Source organism: Triticum aestivum, chromosome 5A, assembly GCF_018294505.1.
Source record: "Triticum aestivum cultivar Chinese Spring chromosome 5A, IWGSC CS RefSeq v2.1, whole genome shotgun sequence".
Lineage (NCBI taxonomy): Eukaryota > Viridiplantae > Streptophyta > Magnoliopsida > Poales > Poaceae > Triticum > Triticum aestivum.
The window spans coordinates 710818063-710836664 of NC_057806.1; the positions used below are offsets into that span (position 1 = coordinate 710818063).

Genomic DNA, 18602 nt, shown 5'->3' on the forward strand with positions numbered 1-18602 from the left:
TGACAAGGTGTTAGTGGCTACAATCTGGCAAAACAACTTATTATCAAACCTACGGAACCGTCTTACTAATGCTGCTGCTCGCGAGTTGGACTGTGTTTTGTTGTTACTGCAGGATTTTCAACACTCGGACAGACAAGACGAGCGGCCACTCACGCATAGGCTTCCCTTCTCAGCCAAAAATGCCTACTCTAGCATTGTGGCGCAAGACTCCTTCGATCCTCATCATGATTTTGTCTGGTCCTCCAAGGTCCCGATCAAAGTCAAAATCTTCGCCTGGCTTCTCCTTCACGATCGCCTAAATACGAAGGCTAACATGTTTCACAAGCATATTGCTCAATCGGCTGCATGCCCACGATGTCAAGATCCGTGTGAAGATGCCCTCCACCTCATCTCCAACTGCTCCTGGACGCTCTCCACCAACAACCGTCATCCCTCGACGCTCTCCACCAACAACCGTCAGTTCAGGGTCTCAACCCCAACATCTGGCTATCAGTGGCCTTGACAGTTTCATGGAAGCTATGGGACTCGAGAAACGCTCTTGTGTTCAGAAACGAAGATCACCCACCCCCGAGTAACGATAAAAAACATTGTAGCAGACTTCTCTATCTGGGTCTTCAGGTTTAAAAAAACTGAAGATTGTGCCGCTGCTAGGCAGTGGCTACACTTTCTCTCCGCTGCAATCCCCTCTGTCTGAAAAAAACTGTAATCTGAACTATGCTGTGACTCTCGGTTCTCTCGTTTGAGTGGTAGTATATTCAGGTGGGGAGGCTCTCCCCCCGGTGACCGTTCAAAAAAAAAAAACTAGTGCTCTACAAATCAAATAACCCCTGTAGAAAACAATCAGAAATAAAACTAAGCTTATATGCTTGACAAACATTTTAAAATATCGGCCCAACCAACCAGGGAGGACAGGAGGAGAGGAGACTGGAGACAGGGAGGAGGAGGATCCAGAAAGAAAGAAAAGAAAGCAGCGAAAAAGCGAGGCAGGCAGCCCAGATCCTCACCGTCGCCGGTCGTCTCCCTCCCCTACCGAATCCCCCACCTCCGCGCGCCGATCCACTCCGGCGCCCCGCGGTCAGAGGGTTTTGCTCCCCTCCTAGAGAGGGCGGCCAGATCTCGCGCGGCGGCGAGCAGATCTGGGCCTTCCCCTAGAGAGGGGATGGCGCTCTCCGGGATGCGGGGGCTGTCGGTCTTCATCAGCGACATCCGCAACTGCCACAACAAGGAGCAGGAGCGCCTCCGCGTCGACAAGGAGCTCGGCAACATCCGCACCCGCTTCAAGAACGAAAAGGTACCATCCCCTCCCATCCATTTCGCGATCTGGGAGAATTCAGGCCGGCTTCCGCTCCACGGGAATTACGGACCTGCCAATTGGGTCGTACTAGTAGTAGCCTCGAAATGTTTGGTGGATGGTGGCCAGTACCCTCATCCTACTCTGTTGGATTGTGCTTGGTCTGCGGCGCACAGTTCAGATGCAACTCTGAAGCAGTGGTGCTGACGATTGCCTCGAGTAACTAACTAGTTTGGGGTTGGAATTCACCTGCTAGGGCAGAGCTATTTGAAGGGAATTGAGCTGCTGGGGCAGACATTGTGAAGCTCAATGACCTTGGGTTGAGTCATTATCACCTGCTAACAGTTTACTACTATACAACCACCGTCCTGAACTGACACTGAAAGGTTTATAATGGCTACAAAGTGCACTACCGGGTTGCGAATAAGCTAATCTCTCAGTTTACATTCCACTTCCGTATGCTAGACCAGCCAGGACCAACTCTGCATTCAAAACTAACTGTCAAAATGTTGTGAAGCTACATTCTACCTCAAATCCTGTTGATCACATTTTGTAGACAATGACATAGCCTCCCATCCCATGCACACTACTGGCAATGATATTTGGTCCTAGATGAATGTTAGCAACAAAAATCACATGGCTACTTTTGGTGAAAAATCTATCAACAGCGTTTTTATCTTCTACACGAAAGACTGTCGTGTATATTACCATAGAAATAAATTTTTTGGAGGTTTGATTGATGCTGGCACATATAGTTTGTGCCCACACTATAAATTACTCCTTCCGTCCCATAATATAAGAGCGTTTTTCACACTACACTAGTATAAAAAACGTTCTTATATTATGGGACGGAGGGAGTACAAAGCAAAGCTCCACACCGTGGTATCTTAGTTCGGTGTTTTGTGGCAAAGTGGCACTGCTACATATGAAATTGGTGCTACAACAAACAGTGATCATATGCCTGATCCACTAGAAAAGCATCATATGCCTGAATGCATGTGCATCAAGCTGCTGTAATGCACACTCGTGCACTATGATAAATACTCTTAAACTAGACTAAGAACTACTGTATTAACTTGATTAATTCATGCTTGATTACAATAGGCGTGATAACCCCCATTACATAGGCGGGAGTTCTCCCGAAGGATGTGAAAACCAACCAAATCATATAGCAATTAGTTGCTAGTTGCATAACAGTATAATCCTCATCCATACATGGATGGACGTGTGCATACATCTTGCACATACCAGGTGTTTGTAGAGTCAGATTAAAATAAATACCATATTTCGATATACACCTTCTTCATGTCAGGCCAGTTGTGCTAGACATGTACAATCCTAAGTGTAAAGTGGTATTGGTCTCGTCAGCACATGACTGGTGGTGCAATGTTGAGGCTGCAGGGTCATTTAACCCACAGCTTTTCTTCTAACAAAACTAAGTTATCATACTAGTAAAACATCATGAATTTAAAACCAAGAACAGTGTGTTTGACCCCACAGGGTTGTACTGCTGGCACTGATACTATATGCATGTATTGTAGCAATTAAGGCAGCAGAAAATCAACCTTACTAAAAAGCACCATTATCTGCCATCTTGCAGGGATTGTCGCATTACGAGAAGAAAAAGTATGTTTGGAAAATGCTTTATATACATATGCTGGGTTACGATGTTGATTTTGGACATATGGAAACTGTTTCTTTGATATCCGCGCCGAAGTATCCTGAGAAACAGGTGAAAGCCGCATCTTTGAAATTCTCAATTATCTCTCCTTTCCAGTAGTACAATTTGTTTCCTAATTGCTACCTTTTGATTGTGCTGCAGGTTGGATACATCGTGACATCTTGTTTACTTAACGAGAATAACGATTTTCTAAGGATGGTCATAAATACAGTACGCAATGACATAATAGGACGAAATGAGACTTATCAGTGCTTAGCATTGACGATGGTATGTCATCCTGTTCTACTCTTCTATCTCTGTATCTTCTTTCGATTTACTTGAATTTCGTAGACATTTTATTGTGAACAAATCTGATAAAATAGAACTGCTTTTGCGAATATGTAATCTAGTACTATTATAAACATCCTTTTCTAACTATTGCATACACCAGACATCACATTTGGGAAATGTTACTCGATACCAGAAAAAGATAGTGATGCAAAAGGACATCAAGATGTAAAAACTACTCCTTAGGAATTTAACAACCAAAACCTGAATTGCACTGACAAAATTTCCCAGTATTATGAGAATTTACTTTATTTTGGGCTTTGTTAAGTGGCTTTTATTATTGTGCATTACTCAGCTATTTAATGAAATAGAAAATTTGCGCCTTCTATTCTATGTGTATTTCCTTAATTAAATCCGTTTCAGGTAGGTAATATTGGTGGGAAAGAATTTTCTGAGTCATTGGCCCCTGATGTCCAGAAACTTCTTGTAAGTGGATAATACCTACTCATCAGATTTCAAGCCCTATCTTCTTATTTGAGTGATTGGACTAATGAAACACCTACTCATCAGATTTCAAGCAGCTGCCGGCCTGTAGTCAGAAAGAAGGCTGCTCTATGCCTTCTGCGACTTTATAGGAAGAACCCAGATGTTGTGAATATCGATGGCTGGTACTAACATAACGGAACATGAAGTTTTATTACCCACTGCACACAATTGCTTAGCTAATTGCATTTCGTATGTCAGGTCTGATCGGATGGCACAACTTCTAGATGAGCGTGATCTAGGTGTGCTGACATCTGTCATGAGCCTTTTTGTCTCACTAGTATCTAATAATGCTGAAGCATATTGGAATTGCCTTCCAAAGTGTGTAAGAATATTGGAGAGGATGGCAAGAAACCAAGATATTCCCCAAGAATACACCTACTATGGAATTCCATCTCCTTGGCTTCAGGTATTTTCTTTTCTTTCCTTGTCTCATCCAGCTTGGTTAAAGTTAGGTCTGCATAAATTTGTATGGAGATTGTTGAATCTATTCGGTCATAACCTGCTGAAATCTTGCTCTCCTTCAACTCTGATTGCATACCTGTGATTTTATTTTTCAGCTGGTCTTCAAATACTGTGTGTCTGATTTATTTTCATATAATTGGTTTGTGCCATTTATGTTTGTTACCTACTATCGCGCTTGACCGGGAAAAAACGTAAATAGCTGCATGCTTCTTTCTGTGATTTGTTATCGTAAACATTTGAATCTCTGGAGTTCGGTGTGCAAATGTGATGTGAATTATTAAGCATGTACTTGGGTTGTGGCTAAAGAAAGTTACAATGCTAAGCCGCGCATTTCACAAGCCATAAATTAATATTACATAATCTCTGATGTGCATACTAGGTAAGCAACAAAATCTTATGATATTCTGAACTCAAAGCTGGTGGAGTTGCTATGGTTGGAACATTACGTTCTGTTTTTATTTAGTGGGTGGTAGTTTTACACAATGCTTGTGTGGCCCTGGCAGGACACATTGTTTCCATTGTCTTCTTAAAATTGAATTATATCACATCCATTATCTACTTTTTATGCTGGGTTGTTCAAAGAAATATATATACCTGCTGTTCATGTTGGATGCAATTTTTCTGCACATTCATTAGTTTTTAAAATTAATTTTATTAATATTTCAGGTTAAGGCAATGAGAGCTCTTCAGTACTTCCCTACCATTGAAGATCCTAGTGCAAGGCGAGCTTTGTTTGAGGTACAACTCTTTTTACTACTGTACTCCACATATACAAATAGTTCATGGATTATAATGGTTCCTGTAATTCTGTAGGTTTTACAGCGTATTTTGATGGGTACTGATGTCGTTAAAAACGTCAACAAGAATAATGCCTCACATGCTGTCCTCTTTGAAGCTCTTGCTCTGGTGGGTTCGTGCTATCTTTTTGGGCTTCTACTGTTTATTTTCTTTCGTAGCAACTTGTCTTGTCATTTCCTCTCCTACATCAATTTTTAATTCAGATTTTATCTCGACAGCCTCTTATGCTTAAGCATCTCTTCCTTTTCCTTATAAAAAATTGTTGTGCAATACTTATCCTCAATGCAGGTAATGCATCTTGATGCTGAAAAGGAGATGATGTCCCAATGCGTGGCTCTTCTCGGCAAGTTTATTGCTGTCAGGGAGCCCAATATTAGGTATCTTGGTCTGGTAAGTGGCTAAGCATGCTCCTTTGCAATAGCGCCTTCACTTGATTTTACGCCATATGTCTCCCGATGTTGCACTAGAATCAAACTGCGTGACTGTAAATTTTACTATAATGTAACAACATTCCATTCATCTTCACAGGAGAACATGAGTAGAATGCTGTTAGTAACAGATGTACAGGATATAATAAAAAGGCACCAGGCTCAGATCATTACGTCTTTGAAGGATCCAGATATCAGGTACCTGAGGACTTTCCAGCATCTGTGGTTGCATAGATATTATAAACTGGTTAACACTGAAAAAATAATAATATATAAAGAAGTTCAAACCAGTCAGATCACAATTTTGACCTAAGGTCGATAGTTTGGAACTCCTCACCTTATTTTTCAATGTAGGGGAGTATCCTGCTGCATTCTTTTTGTGACAGCCAAGCCACTTAAATCTAATTTGTGAATTCTTCTGCAATTAATTGAATCATTAATGTCATTTTTTACTTTAGGCAAGCCTGAGTACATACCTTGTATTAATAATTGTTATTTGAACATTTTGTTTGACATCCTTCCTGAGAAGTAGTACATTCACGATATGCTGGACCTAGAATCTGACTACATTGAAAACAGTTTCTTTGGAATATCCAAGTACCATTAGACGATTCCTACTAAAATGCTGCTTGATTCGAGGCACATATATTTTTTGGCTTCATTTGAAACCCTGTTTTCTCCACCAGCCTTCTGCTATTCTCTCCCTCCCTCCCTCCCTCCCAGTGTTAAAAATAGAACAGTGCTTATGTGTTAAGCTCCATCATGACTGAGTAGTTAACACGATGTGCACAGCTATGTACACAGGCCACTTAAGAGGTGTTTTATATTATTAGCATCTTTTTTATTAATTCAGTATGTTTTCACATGTTTACCTACACTTGGTGTGCTAATGTTTATGTGTTTTCTATCATGCAGCATTAGAAGGCGGGCTCTTGATTTGCTGTATGGCATGTGTGATGTTACAAATGCAAAGGAAATTGTTGAGGAGTTGTTGCAGGTAACTCATGTTGTGATAATGGTCCTGCAAACGATTTTTTTTTCTAAGTAGGCACCTGTTAATACTTACTGTGCTGTTCTTAATTTATTATCTTCATTTTCCTCAGTATCTTAACACAGCTGAATTTGCAATGCGTGAAGAGCTGGCTCTGAAGGCAGCCATTCTTGCAGAGAAGTTTGCTCCAAATCTTTCATGGTAAAGAATTTTTACGACGGGATCAGACCATATTTCACTGTTTGGTATTGCTTATTGAACTTGAAAGTTAAATTGCCTTGCATGTATTCGTTACATACATGCTACATGCGGTATTTTTGCATGCACAGCCAGTAACCTGCAAACCCGATCAAGTAGCTGTTCACCTAAAATGGGTTTACCTTGACCAGGCTGCAAAGCTGATATTTCTGTATTGGGTTGCTGCACTTTGTGTAGAGTAATAACTGGAGAGAAGGACACACTAATTTATGCTGATTTCTTATTTCTGTAGCTTCAGGTCATTGCGAAGTGTCGGGCATATCTAACTATTGTTTGTGTAGGTATGTTGATGTTATACTTCAGTTGATAGACAAAGCGGGAGATTTTGTAAGTGATGATATATGGTATCGAGTGGTGCAATTTGTCACCAACAATGAGGATCTTCAGGTTCTTGCATATTTCTGATTCCACTTTTGCCGGATCTTCTCAGTACTGTTTGATGGACCTGATGTTTGACTCGTAACTTTCTCAGGCATATGCTGCAGCTAAGGCGAGGGAATACCTTGACAAGCCTGCTTTGCATGAGACCATGGTCAAGGTATTTTACATGACCTGAACTTGTTGTGCTAGTATCATGAAGTTTGATTTTTCAGAACTGCTCGATCGTTTTAATTTGTAGAGCCCCACTATAAACCTGTGTTTAACTAGCAGTACAGTCTGTTGAAGTGTTGATAAGTAAATAAAACATACCTTTATTCATGATTGACCTCATTTAAACTTGGACTTTTCGTTATGCCTTTTATTTGTCTGTCATAAAGGAATCCAATCTACCTACCAAGTGTCCACCCTTCTTGTCTGTATTCTGTTTTACTTCACATTATCCTACTCTCGTGCCAATACAGGTCAGTGCTTACCTTCTTGGAGAGTATGGCCACCTTTTGGCCCAAAGACCTAGTTGTAGCCCCAAGGAGTTGTTTACCATTATAAATGACAGGCTTCCAACAGTATCGTAAGTTGTAAAAAGGACTTCCTTGAGTAACTTCTTTTTTCTGCTCTAATGTAAAAATTTAATTCTCTGATTTTTCATCAGGTCAAGTACTGTTGCCATTATTATCTCAGCCTATGCCAAGATACTTATGCACACTCAGCCTCCTGATGCGGGACTGCAGCAACAAATCCTGACAATATTTAAAAAGTACCAGTTTACTCATTCTGCTTTGATGACACGCCACCTTTTTTATGTCTGTGAAGTTTTTTTTACGCTTACGTTACATTTCAGGCATGAAAGTTATATCGATGTTGAAATTCAGCAGAGAGCAGTTGAATATTTTGAACTAAGCAGAAAGGGTCCTGCTTTGGCTGATGTATTGGCTGAAATGCCAAAATTTCCTGAACGTGAGGTAAACATGTATCCTGTTTACCTGTTAGTCGTGTAATGTGTACTCATATTTGCTGGTACATCAAGAAGGATTCATGTTAACTTTTTAATTATGTATTTGCATGTCGAATCTAGTCTGCTCTGTTGAAAAAGGCTGAAGATGCTGAAGTTGACACAGCAGAGCAGAGTGCCATAAAACTACGAAGTCAGCAACAATCATCCAGTGCTATTGTTGTAGCTGCTCAGCCCCCTGTAAACGGACCAGCACCAGCTGCTAATCATCTAACTCTTGTGAAGATGCCAAGTCAAAACATTGCTGAAGTATGACCTTCTTACTTAGTTATGAAATACATTGGGCATCATTCGTGAGTTTCATTTAAGCAATATTTATGATATTCAGGAGAGCAATGTCAGTCATGAAGAAACAGCGGTAGAAGCTCCAAAAGAAAATGGTGCTCCCGTCGAAGTTCAGAGAAATGTCGAGATCATCACTGAGCCCGCTCCTGTTAGTAAAGTTGAGCCTCCTGCATCTCGTCCTGCTTCTCAAGCAGACCTCCTTGCAGACCTTTTGGGCCCTCTTGCAATAGAGGGTCCTCCTGCTGCTGTAGAGCAAATTCCTGCTCAAGGATTGGAGGCTAATCAAAGTCCAGTAGGTGACTTGGCACTAGCTACCCTTGAGGACCAGTCCAACTCTGTTCAGGTATTACAATACTTTCTCATAACATTAGTGTCTTTATATGGAACTATTTCATGGCTGTATGCTCACTATTTAGTGGCGGCATCAGCAGAATATGTCATACTGTCATTCAGTTTTATATGTGCTGGCTGCTTTCTTCTGCTGACCAACTCTGTTTTCTACAGCCAATTGTCAATGTGGAGGAGAAGTTTAATATATTGTGCACGAAAGATAGTGGAGTTCTGTATGAGGATCCTAACATCCAGGTTTGCAGAAGTCGTTGATCTTTTTTCCTCCTTTTGAGCATTTCTTATCTCTGCTGCCTGAACCCTCTGTGTGGTCTTTTTCCCTACCTCTAGATTGGTTTAAAAGCAGAGTGGCGGGCCCATCATGGTCGTCTTATTCTTTTCCTGGGGAATAAAAATACTTCGCCCCTTTTGTCATTGAGGGCTTTGATTTTGCCTCCTAGCCATTTTAAAGTGGAACTCTCGTCAGTACCTGATACTATTCCTCCTAGAGCACAGGTACCACGCGCTGCAGTACAATTCACGTTTTCCATGTTTTCTTTCCTGAATTAATCTCATTTTCATTTTTCTATGTTCTTCAGGTGCAAATCCCAGTCGAGGTTACAAATCTCCGCGCGAGTAGAGATGTTGCTGTTCTTGATTTCTCATATAAACATGGAGCTGCACTGGTGATTGTTTTATGCCATCATTTTTCCCGAGAGTTCAGATATTCTTTTGTTTTCTCACAATGTAACAGCAGTGTATTTGCTTTGCTTACTCAGGTGAACGCTAAACTTCGACTTCCTATTGTGTTGCATAAATTCTTGCAACCTATAACTCTTTCCCCTGAAGATTTTTTCGCCCATTGGAAAACATGGAATGTTCAGTCACCCAAGGTTCAAGAAGTGGTAAGGTCACCTGTGTTATGGACTAGTGAACTGCTAAGTACTAGTAGTGATCATCAGCATTACTTGATTAAGGGCTTACTGGATCAGCCTTTCTAATGAACCCCTTTTTTTTATGTGAACACACAGGTTAGAGGTGTAAAACCATTACCTATTCCTGAGATGGCTAGCCTTCTCTTGAGCCTTCACCTGGCAGTTACTCCTGGACTTGTATGTTGCTCCATTCCCCCATGTTTTTTTAGCTCTTTAATTTCGAATTATTGAACTTGTTCGTTTTACTAGGATACCAACCCGAACAACATGGTGGCGTGTGCTACATTCTTTTCGGAAACAACCAATGCCGCGCTTTGTCTGGTAAGTATCCTGGCGATCAGTCCATTGAATTGCTAGTTTGGGTATCCCTCTGGGAAGAAACTAAGCTGTTGTATACAACCAGTCTCTCAGTTACTGAGCTACTCTGGCATCATGTCCGTTATCTACACAATATGTTGACTAGCTAGCACCGTTTGGTTAGACGTAAGATAAGAAGCTCAAGCCAAGTTGACTGCACAAACCAATACATGCCTGCCATTATTTAAGATACATTTCAACATGCCAAATAGCCCAATAGAAAATTAGAAGACTGTGCATGTGGCTTTTGTGGTTTTTTTTTTCTAGCCTCTTGTGCTACTGGTGACGCGGTGCATCTCTGTTCTACTATGCAGCTTATGCTGCATCATCCTTCTTACTAGCTAGGGTAATGTATAGTTCAGTATACTTATGTACAGCGGCTTCATTGGTTCACTGAATCTCTTAGGAAATTGTCCTGTTAACTACTACCATGTAGGACAATGTTACACCTGAATATTTCTGATACATCGAGCAATTAGCTAGGATAAATTCTTAGCTAATCCTTGAAATATGCATGCTTTTATGTGCTGTCCCATTTTAGTACTTGGGGTGCCATCTTCAGTTTTGTCTTATAAGCTATGATTTCATCTAGTTATAAATTTTAGGTTTCTAATCTGATGCCCTTTGACCATTTTGCAGGTGAGAGTTGAAACAGATCCCCAAGACAGAAGTCAGCTCCGGCTAACAGTTGCATCAGGAGATCAAAACCTGACATTCGAGTATACCTTCCTTCCTCCTTTCACCTCTAGAGTCAGCAGCAATTCATTCATGGTTATGGCTTATACTGGAAAGAAAAACAAATGCTGATCTCGTACTTATTTTCCGCTGAACAGGTTGAAGGAGTATATCAAGGAACATTTGATCGACATCCCGAGGGCTCGAGTGGCCCCCCCTCCCACTCCACAACAACCACAGCTGCCTCCAGCAGCGGTGCCGGCGACAACATATAACGACCCTGGTGCCATGCTAGCTGGGTTGCTATGAAACCAGACGATGCTGGAACAAACAGTAGCATCTCCACAGTTGTCAGCCGTACATTGCAGTAGTTTTTCATCTAACACCGCCCAGAAGCTTCCATCTTGCCACCAAGACGATGAAGCGCTGTCGAAGGTATGATAATGACTGGGCAGGAAGGAAGGGGCTGGCGGGGTGGGTTCTCCTTGCTGCACCGGAGAGGAGAGAAAAGGAAGCACTGTATTGTATTCTTTTGGGCCCTTAGTAGCATCGATCGATGGATCATAATTTGTGTTTGCCATAGTGTGTAATCGTGCTTCTCTTGTTCCTTGAGATGTATCCTACTACTACTACTAGTACAGTAAGTACCTGGGAAGGAAGTGGATTGGTGGTGGTGAAGATGACTTGACATGTGTAGCTTTTTTGTGTGGTCGTGCGAGTGTTTATATATAAAGAAAAAGGTTGTTAGGTTTGCTGCCAACCAAAGGCAGACTGGCCGATGATGATAATGCCGCTGTTTATGTTTGTTTGCAGCAAATGCAATAGCATTTTTCATGTGAAAACTGCCACTGTGATATGTTGATCCTGGGGAACTCAACGGTCGTAATGATGGTGGAATGGTGAAGGAAATGGACAGTGTTTTGTTCCTTCCCCACCAAGGGAGGCAGTTGCACGCCCACACCCTTTTCCTCTTTTTCATCCTTCTTTCTCTGCCCGTTTCGCTCGCCATGGCCGATGACCACACCAATGGAGACCATTGAGGACATTGAGGAGCGCCGCCATGGGCTGCTGGTAGTGCTGCCGTCGAGGTTGGGGATGACGCTCCGCAGCCTGGATGCTGCCCATACGCAGCCCTTCTCCCTCGGCTTCCTCTGCTCCCGATTCGTCCTCGATGGCCTTGTGTACATGGTACGGAATCAGCTTCTCCTCCCGTCCAGGTTCGTGTTGGGTTCCGCTACTTTCACCTGATTGTATGTTTTGTGTTTGTTTCACCTGCTGACCATGCATTTTTATACTTGATATTAATTCTCGATATTCTTGGCACATTCTTGCAGGAATATCATGTGTATATGTATCAGTTTTCTTCGCTTTGGGGTAAGATTATGTGTGCCTGAATATAGACACGCATTTTCTGTATGAGATGGAAATTCTTTTCTTCTCTGTGTGTATGCTGGCTGCAAGAATTACAAGGTTTAGGAGATCACAAGCTCTAAAAGATTCTCAAGGATATATACTCCACACGTTTTCTAACAAACAGGGTGTAATTTGTATGATGTTGCCATTGTTCATTTCAGCAATCCCACACCTTGCTCTATGTTTTTTAATTTCGAAGCTTAATGTTTCCAGAATCTGTTTGTCTAACCGTTCATTATTTTGGTACACCATTTTATCAGTCAGACATTGCATGGATAATTCAGGGAAATTAAAACTTGTGGGATAACCTGCTACCTGAACCTTTGTGAGTGCAACCAAATTCGTCAACACTCAAATCATATGTGTTTCATTGGTGAAAATTGTTTTTCTAGGCAAATTTAGTACCGTTAAATTGAACCTCATAATTATGACTTTCTTTGTGTTGATCTGGTTCCCCAACACATAAGCATGCAACTTCCAATGATGCCAATGGGGTAAATGGGTAGCATAATTCTTTGTGTAGCATCACCTTTTGAATTTATTTGCGTGCTTGTGTATTATGCCACCCGAAACCTCCGGCGTTCTACCTTTTAGAACCAGCCTTGTCCTGTATTTACATAAGTTCAACTTTTGGATTCAAATCAGTATTGATGTGCAGCGGCAAGTCTTCCTCTTTTAGCAACGCTGCAGTGGAGAAAGTTTAATGAGTTTACAACCATTTCAGTTCATAGTAGCTTTTAAACATTCTTTATAAAAATTATACGAAAACTTGCTTTCTGACTTCAAATTTGTTCGCCTTCTTCCTAATACATGTACAAAGAAAGGGGTTTGTAGGTCATGTTAAGCAGAAAGACCGAGCCATTTACTTAGCTGTTGTTCTTCAGTATCAGGCACAACTGGTTTCTCATCTTTCATATTATAGACATAAAGGCTTCATAATAATGACGCTGAAGCACAAAGTAGCGAGAGAGCAATACTCAAGGATATACTTCTAATAAAGGGGAGAAGAAGGTGCAAGATTTGAACCTGAAACTGTAAGTCAATCGGTGCGGTTTCTGTTCATTTTTTTTCCTCCGGCCGTTGCCAGCGGTCTCCGGTGCCGCCCAGAACTCCGGAGCGCCATATTGTTGTAACAATTTTTTTTTCTCGAATACGCGAGATTGCATATCATTCCATTGATAGGGTGGGATAGAGTACAAGGTTAGCGTCCCGGGCATCGTACACAATACACGGCGGTGCCCGGGCGCAGGGGTGAGCAGAGAGAAGTAGGAGGATGCTCAGACTCCAAGTTTACAGTTTATATTACAAGAATGATCCTGTCGAGCCCTTTGGCGCCGGCTCTTGCCCATAGTTTCACCTCCTGTTTGATGTCGTCTAGAAGGTTGCCGTGGAAGGGTGTTGCGTTGTCGAAGAGGATTGCGTTGCGGTGCTTCCATATGGCCCATGAAGTGAGGATGGTTAGGGAGTTAAGACCCTTGCAAAGGCTTGTTGCCGGCACATTTGTCTTTGTCGCCGTCCACCATTTGAAGAAGTCGGTGTTGCCATCGGGCGGCATTGCAGGCATGCGGCACCAGGCCAAGATGTCATGCCAAATGATGCGCAAGAAAACGCACCCAAGGAGGAGGTGGTGGAGAGTCTCGTCATCCTGGCCGCATAGTTTGCATATTGTTGTAACAATGCCACTGTGTGAACTGAACTCAATCCCTAAGAATTTTACACTGCAGAATAGTGTGTTTCGTTTCTGTTGGGGAGAGGAGGTTCAACGCCGAGTAGAATAGAATTACTGTTTCTTTAATTTCAATGTACATGTGGTACTTTGAGAGCTTATATGCTTGTAACATTGCTGCAACTCTGAAAACAATATCTGAGAATTTTTACAATGCAGGCTTCTTTTCGTTGCACTGAATTGTGTGTTTCATTTCTGCTGGACTGGTGCAGGATTTGGCGCTGATTCCATGGCAGGCTACTGTCTCGTTGGTGCGGTGCACATTGTTGTTGTCCGCCGACCCAGGTTGGTACCGATCGTCCCCTCTCTTATCAGATCTGGTCTTGTGCCGGTAAAAGAAATTCTCAACTATCACATGTTAAAAAAGAAAGAAATTGTATCTGCTATCTCGAATACATATCTACAGAATATAGTGCTAATGAGCCAATTCCTCTGCTGGTTAAGGATTTGCTCCTTTCATCTCTCTTTTTCTCTTTTCTCGGTTACACTGAATTAATTATTTAGGGGTTGTGTTTTACAGGTAGTGATTTTGGTGTGCAGCTCAAGGTAAAAGGCAAAGGCTGAAGGTAAGAAATCATCATTAGCTAGGTAGCAGTACATGGTCTGGTTTCTTAGCATAATTTGGAAGTAGCAAAATCAGTAGTCATTTGAAAAATATGCCACAGTACATGGACAGAAGGCCCATGTCCATGTCGGTGGTTGGCGGTTGTAAGTAAAGTTTGTGCCTGCGCGCCATGATGATGCGCATTGCATTGCATGCCACGGTTTTATGTTTATGTTTTTATCATTGCGACCGGTGGCAGATGGCATTATTTGCATTTTTGCTAGAAACCATGGGGTTTTTATTTTCATGCGAAAACTGCTGGCACCGTCAGTGAGATGTTTATGGTCCTCAGATAACATTCCCGGATAATTATGCTGGAATGGTGAAAAGAAATGGATACTAGTAGTAGTGTCTAGTGTGTGTTGTCCCGTTGTGGTACGGTGGTCAACGGTGGTACAGTACTAGTACCTTGGATCCTCCTTTGGGGATGGCAAACAAGTGGCTGCCTGCAGCGTCGTGAATCGTGATGGATAGTAACACATAAACCAAGTCTGGAAACAAGACCATTATTGTAAAGACAATACCCAATCCTATCGGAGAGAAAAAGAAAAGATTTAACCAAGAGCAAGAGAGTGCTAGAAATGATGTCGAGCGTGCCTTTGGTGTTTTGCAATCTCGATGGGGTATCGTTCGGTATCCTGCTAATACTTGGAGCACGCAGAAACTATAGGAGGTGATGACTGCTTGTGTGATCATGCACAATATGATTGTAGAATACGAGCGCCCGGAACGTCTGTGCAATCAAGGCTTTCAGTTTCAGGGTGAGAATGTTGTGCCTGATCATGGAGTAGCGGCAACATTTGAGGAGTTCACTCAGTTTCATGAAGACATGCGTGATTGGAAAACTCACGTGCAACTGCAAAATGATTTGGTTGAGCATATGTGGACTCATGTTGGCAATCAATAAATGTATCTTCTTTTATTCGTTTGCAAAACTATGTGAAACATTTTTATTTCTATTTGATCTGTAAAACTATACTATTTATTTGGGCGGCTAAACTATTTTGCTTGTTAAATTTTCATTTCACAATATGTTGAATGCAATGTAAAATTGGGCGGCCAGCCGGCCACGCCTGCATATATAGGTAGGCGCGTTGGGCGCGCTGCCGACCCATATGAAAAACAGGACGGACACAGGGCGAACGGCCTACCCAAATGGATAAAAAACGAACGAAATCGCCGTCCGTTTGGGTCAGCCCGTTGAAGTTGCTCTAACCTACAAGAAAGGTGTAGCGGACAGCGGCACTGTATATACTAGGGTATCATTCATTCATTGCGATCCGAGGCCACGGAAGCGGGTATTCGATAGGATGTATGCAAAGCACGGACTTTTTTGTATCCGTATCCGTATCCGTATCTTGTTGCGGTAGGGTAGATAGCTAGAGCGACAAGGCGAAGTGGGTCCGAGTTGCGGGGTGCTTTTCACATTAGAAATCTAGCAGCACACCTGTCCACATTAAAGCTGAACGTGATGAACGTGAGGAAGGCACGCCTTTCCTCAGTTGTCGACGGATTTGATCTTGACAGCTTCAGGCGAGTATTGGACTCAGCTCACCATAGTATTGGACTCAGCTCAAGATGGCAACCGGGATGAAATTCATTGGGTTTTGCTTTTCCAAACCCATCCTCACGAGAAAATCGTAAATCTGTCCCCTTTCCATCATCATGCATGGGGCTAGTTTTTCGCCCGTCCCCAAAACTCATCGGGTTTTCTAAACCCACGGAAAAATCGACATGTATAAGGAAACATCCTTAGATTTAGGCACACTGCCTGTAACTAAATGTACAATTGTAGTTTTTGTTGACGGTGTCGTCAATGAATCAATTAACCTATCAAAAAGAATAAAAACATAATTATAAGCTTTGGTGTCTTATTTTGAACATAATGGCAGTAACAATTTGGACTCTACTATATGTTTTTCTTGCAAGTCTACTAAAACAGTAGCAATTTGTACATGTATCCTGCAATATGCTGACCTGAAAAAAAACACCGCATATTATTTGTACAAGGATTCTGAATCCATTTTGTTGAGAGAGGAAGGCGACGGGTGGCTACAGACTGCGCCGGCGGCAACGGCGGCGGCGCCCTTTCACCTGACTTGGGACGTGAAGAGGCTACCATGGGGTTCGTCACCGGTGGCGGCGCCCTTTCTCCAGATCAGACCGGCGGCGGTGGAGAAGATGCCAAGCGAGGAGGCTCGCCGGCGCAAGTCGTGGTCGCCGGATCTTGCAAGATGGGATCGAGCCAGGCGGCGGCTGGGGTCCTAGGTTTAGGATTAGGTATTCTGTGTGTGTGTGTGTGTGAGAGAGACAGAGATGATGGCTCGATCGAGGGGGGAGGGAGCAAGCGATATTGGCCACCCAGCGAGGGGTTGGTTTGACCATCGACGCTTGGGGTGGGGGGCTCGGTAGCTTTGGGTTGGGCCGCGCCGGATCAGTGCTTGGTAGAAAAAATGTATTTTGCCGCGTTTTCTGGGTTTCGGGTTCGGGGACTACCGAAACGGGTGCAAACCCACGAAATGTGTCGAGTTGTATAATGTGCCCAACAACAGCTCCACGGGGATGAAAAGACGCACATCTCCGTCCCCTAATAGCATCTCTACACACTTGTGAAATCACAATATCATTTCACCCATTTGGGATAGTGCATGTATTGATTGCTTGCAAAACCTCCTCAATTAGTTCATCCCCTAACATGAACCAAAATCTTTTATACAAGATAGCATGGAGACCATCTGGGCCTCGAGCTTTTAAGTCCCTAGTATCAAACAACGCCTTACAAACATCTTCAGCTGTATAAGGGGCAAAAAGAACATTGTTCATTTCAGTAGGCACTCTCCTACCAAAAAGATACTAAACTCCCGATGTGAAGAGCTTCGAAAAAATAACAAGCGATGTGATCCTTTAGCTCCGTATCCTTTCTCCAAATCCTAGAATCATCTAACAGTTTTTTAATATTATTTCTCCTTTTCCTAGGCATGGCTGCATCAATCAATTTGCACGACCTCTTTGTACCTAGAAGATTTCCTCTTGGTCCAACAAATTCTCAATTACCATAATAATCTCCTTTTGTCTGCAACGAGACTCCGTATTCAGAGGACCACACCTCAGTCTCTCTAACTCTTTTTTTAATTATTAATTCTCTGTCTTGGGCCCTTGAGAGTTTCACGATCTCAGATGTGCAAATCAGCTTGCACGGCTCGTGTTCGATCAGCAAAAGAAGGGCCAATAGTACCTGCTAACTTTGCTTTTTTTCCACGAAGCCTTAACAATTTCAGTGACCGTTTCTACCTTGATCACCATCTGGCTTCAAGTTATTTTACACACCCCTCTGGTCGTATGAAGATACCGTCAGCTAAATAATCCATATCCAAGACCAGCGGACGATGATCCAAATAAACATGTTCTTCATTGATCACTATCGATCTAGGGAATTTATGTGCCCACCCTATGTTGCAAACGCCCGATCAAGGCGCTCTCGAATTTCGCCTCTTCTCCAAATAAAAGGGTAATCCCTTATCATTCCATTTGGTATCGTATTACCACCGTATTTTTTTAAAGAATACGAAATTTCATTAAAATCCCCCAAGACCACCCAGGGACGGATGGTCACCTTTCTTGAGAAATAAAAACATGTGATCAATTGTATGGGAGGGATGTCTTTCAGGAGATGTCTGTTGGAGAAGAGATGTCTTCCCAACACACTCATTCAACATGTATATAAGTGCAATATATCTAAGAGAATCATTTGTGTCTCCTCTTTGTCTTGTTTACTTTGATACTACAACAGTACAGGACGGAGCTGTGAGCCGTCTCGTCGTGCCTACAGTAGCCGACGTGTGCGTCTTAACTGTGACTCTCTCTCTCTCGTCCGTGTCGCGAGAGGTGTAGTACGTACCCAGAGTAACAGTAGTGGGCGTTGAAGATGGTGTACGACGTACTGTGGTATTCAGTCGTCTAGCTAGCTAGGGCTGCTGCGATCCATCTTCGTCCACGTTTCCATCGACCCCTTGTCGTGTACCAGCTACCACCTACTGTATTTGCCTGCCTATTCGGTGGGTCGTATTCCTATGCAGAATACGACCGTGCGTGGTCCTCCTCCCCCGTCTCGTACGTAGTAGTACGTACTATGACCGTATCATTCATCAATTTTTTTTTGCAGGGTATC

At 42.6% G+C, this 18602-nt stretch overlaps 1 protein-coding gene across 2 annotated transcripts; it reads left to right on the forward strand.

Moving 5' to 3' along the window:
• The first annotated feature begins 911 nt into the window (after positions 1 to 911).
• LOC123106202 (AP-2 complex subunit alpha-1) lies at positions 912 to 11479 on the forward strand. 2 transcript variants are annotated; one of them, XM_044528425.1, is made up of 27 exons: positions 914 to 1291; positions 2892 to 3023; positions 3114 to 3239; positions 3663 to 3725; positions 3810 to 3907; positions 3984 to 4191; positions 4914 to 4985; positions 5061 to 5153; positions 5334 to 5435; positions 5574 to 5671; positions 6389 to 6470; positions 6577 to 6665; positions 7004 to 7109; positions 7195 to 7260; positions 7565 to 7671; positions 7753 to 7857; positions 7942 to 8062; positions 8176 to 8361; positions 8441 to 8740; positions 8902 to 8982; positions 9076 to 9240; positions 9324 to 9410; positions 9504 to 9629; positions 9756 to 9836; positions 9909 to 9980; positions 10656 to 10735; positions 10850 to 11479. In XM_044528425.1, exons 1-27 carry the CDS (start codon positions 1160 to 1162, stop codon positions 10998 to 11000), a joined length of 3129 nt encoding a protein of 1042 aa, XP_044384360.1. In that variant the 5' UTR covers positions 914 to 1159; the 3' UTR covers positions 11001 to 11479. The 2 variants fall into 2 exon arrangements, with proteins under 2 accessions (XP_044384359.1, XP_044384360.1); XM_044528424.1 differs by having other exon boundaries at positions 912 to 1291; positions 7753 to 8062.
• The last annotated feature ends 7123 nt before the right edge of the window (positions 11480 to 18602 follow it).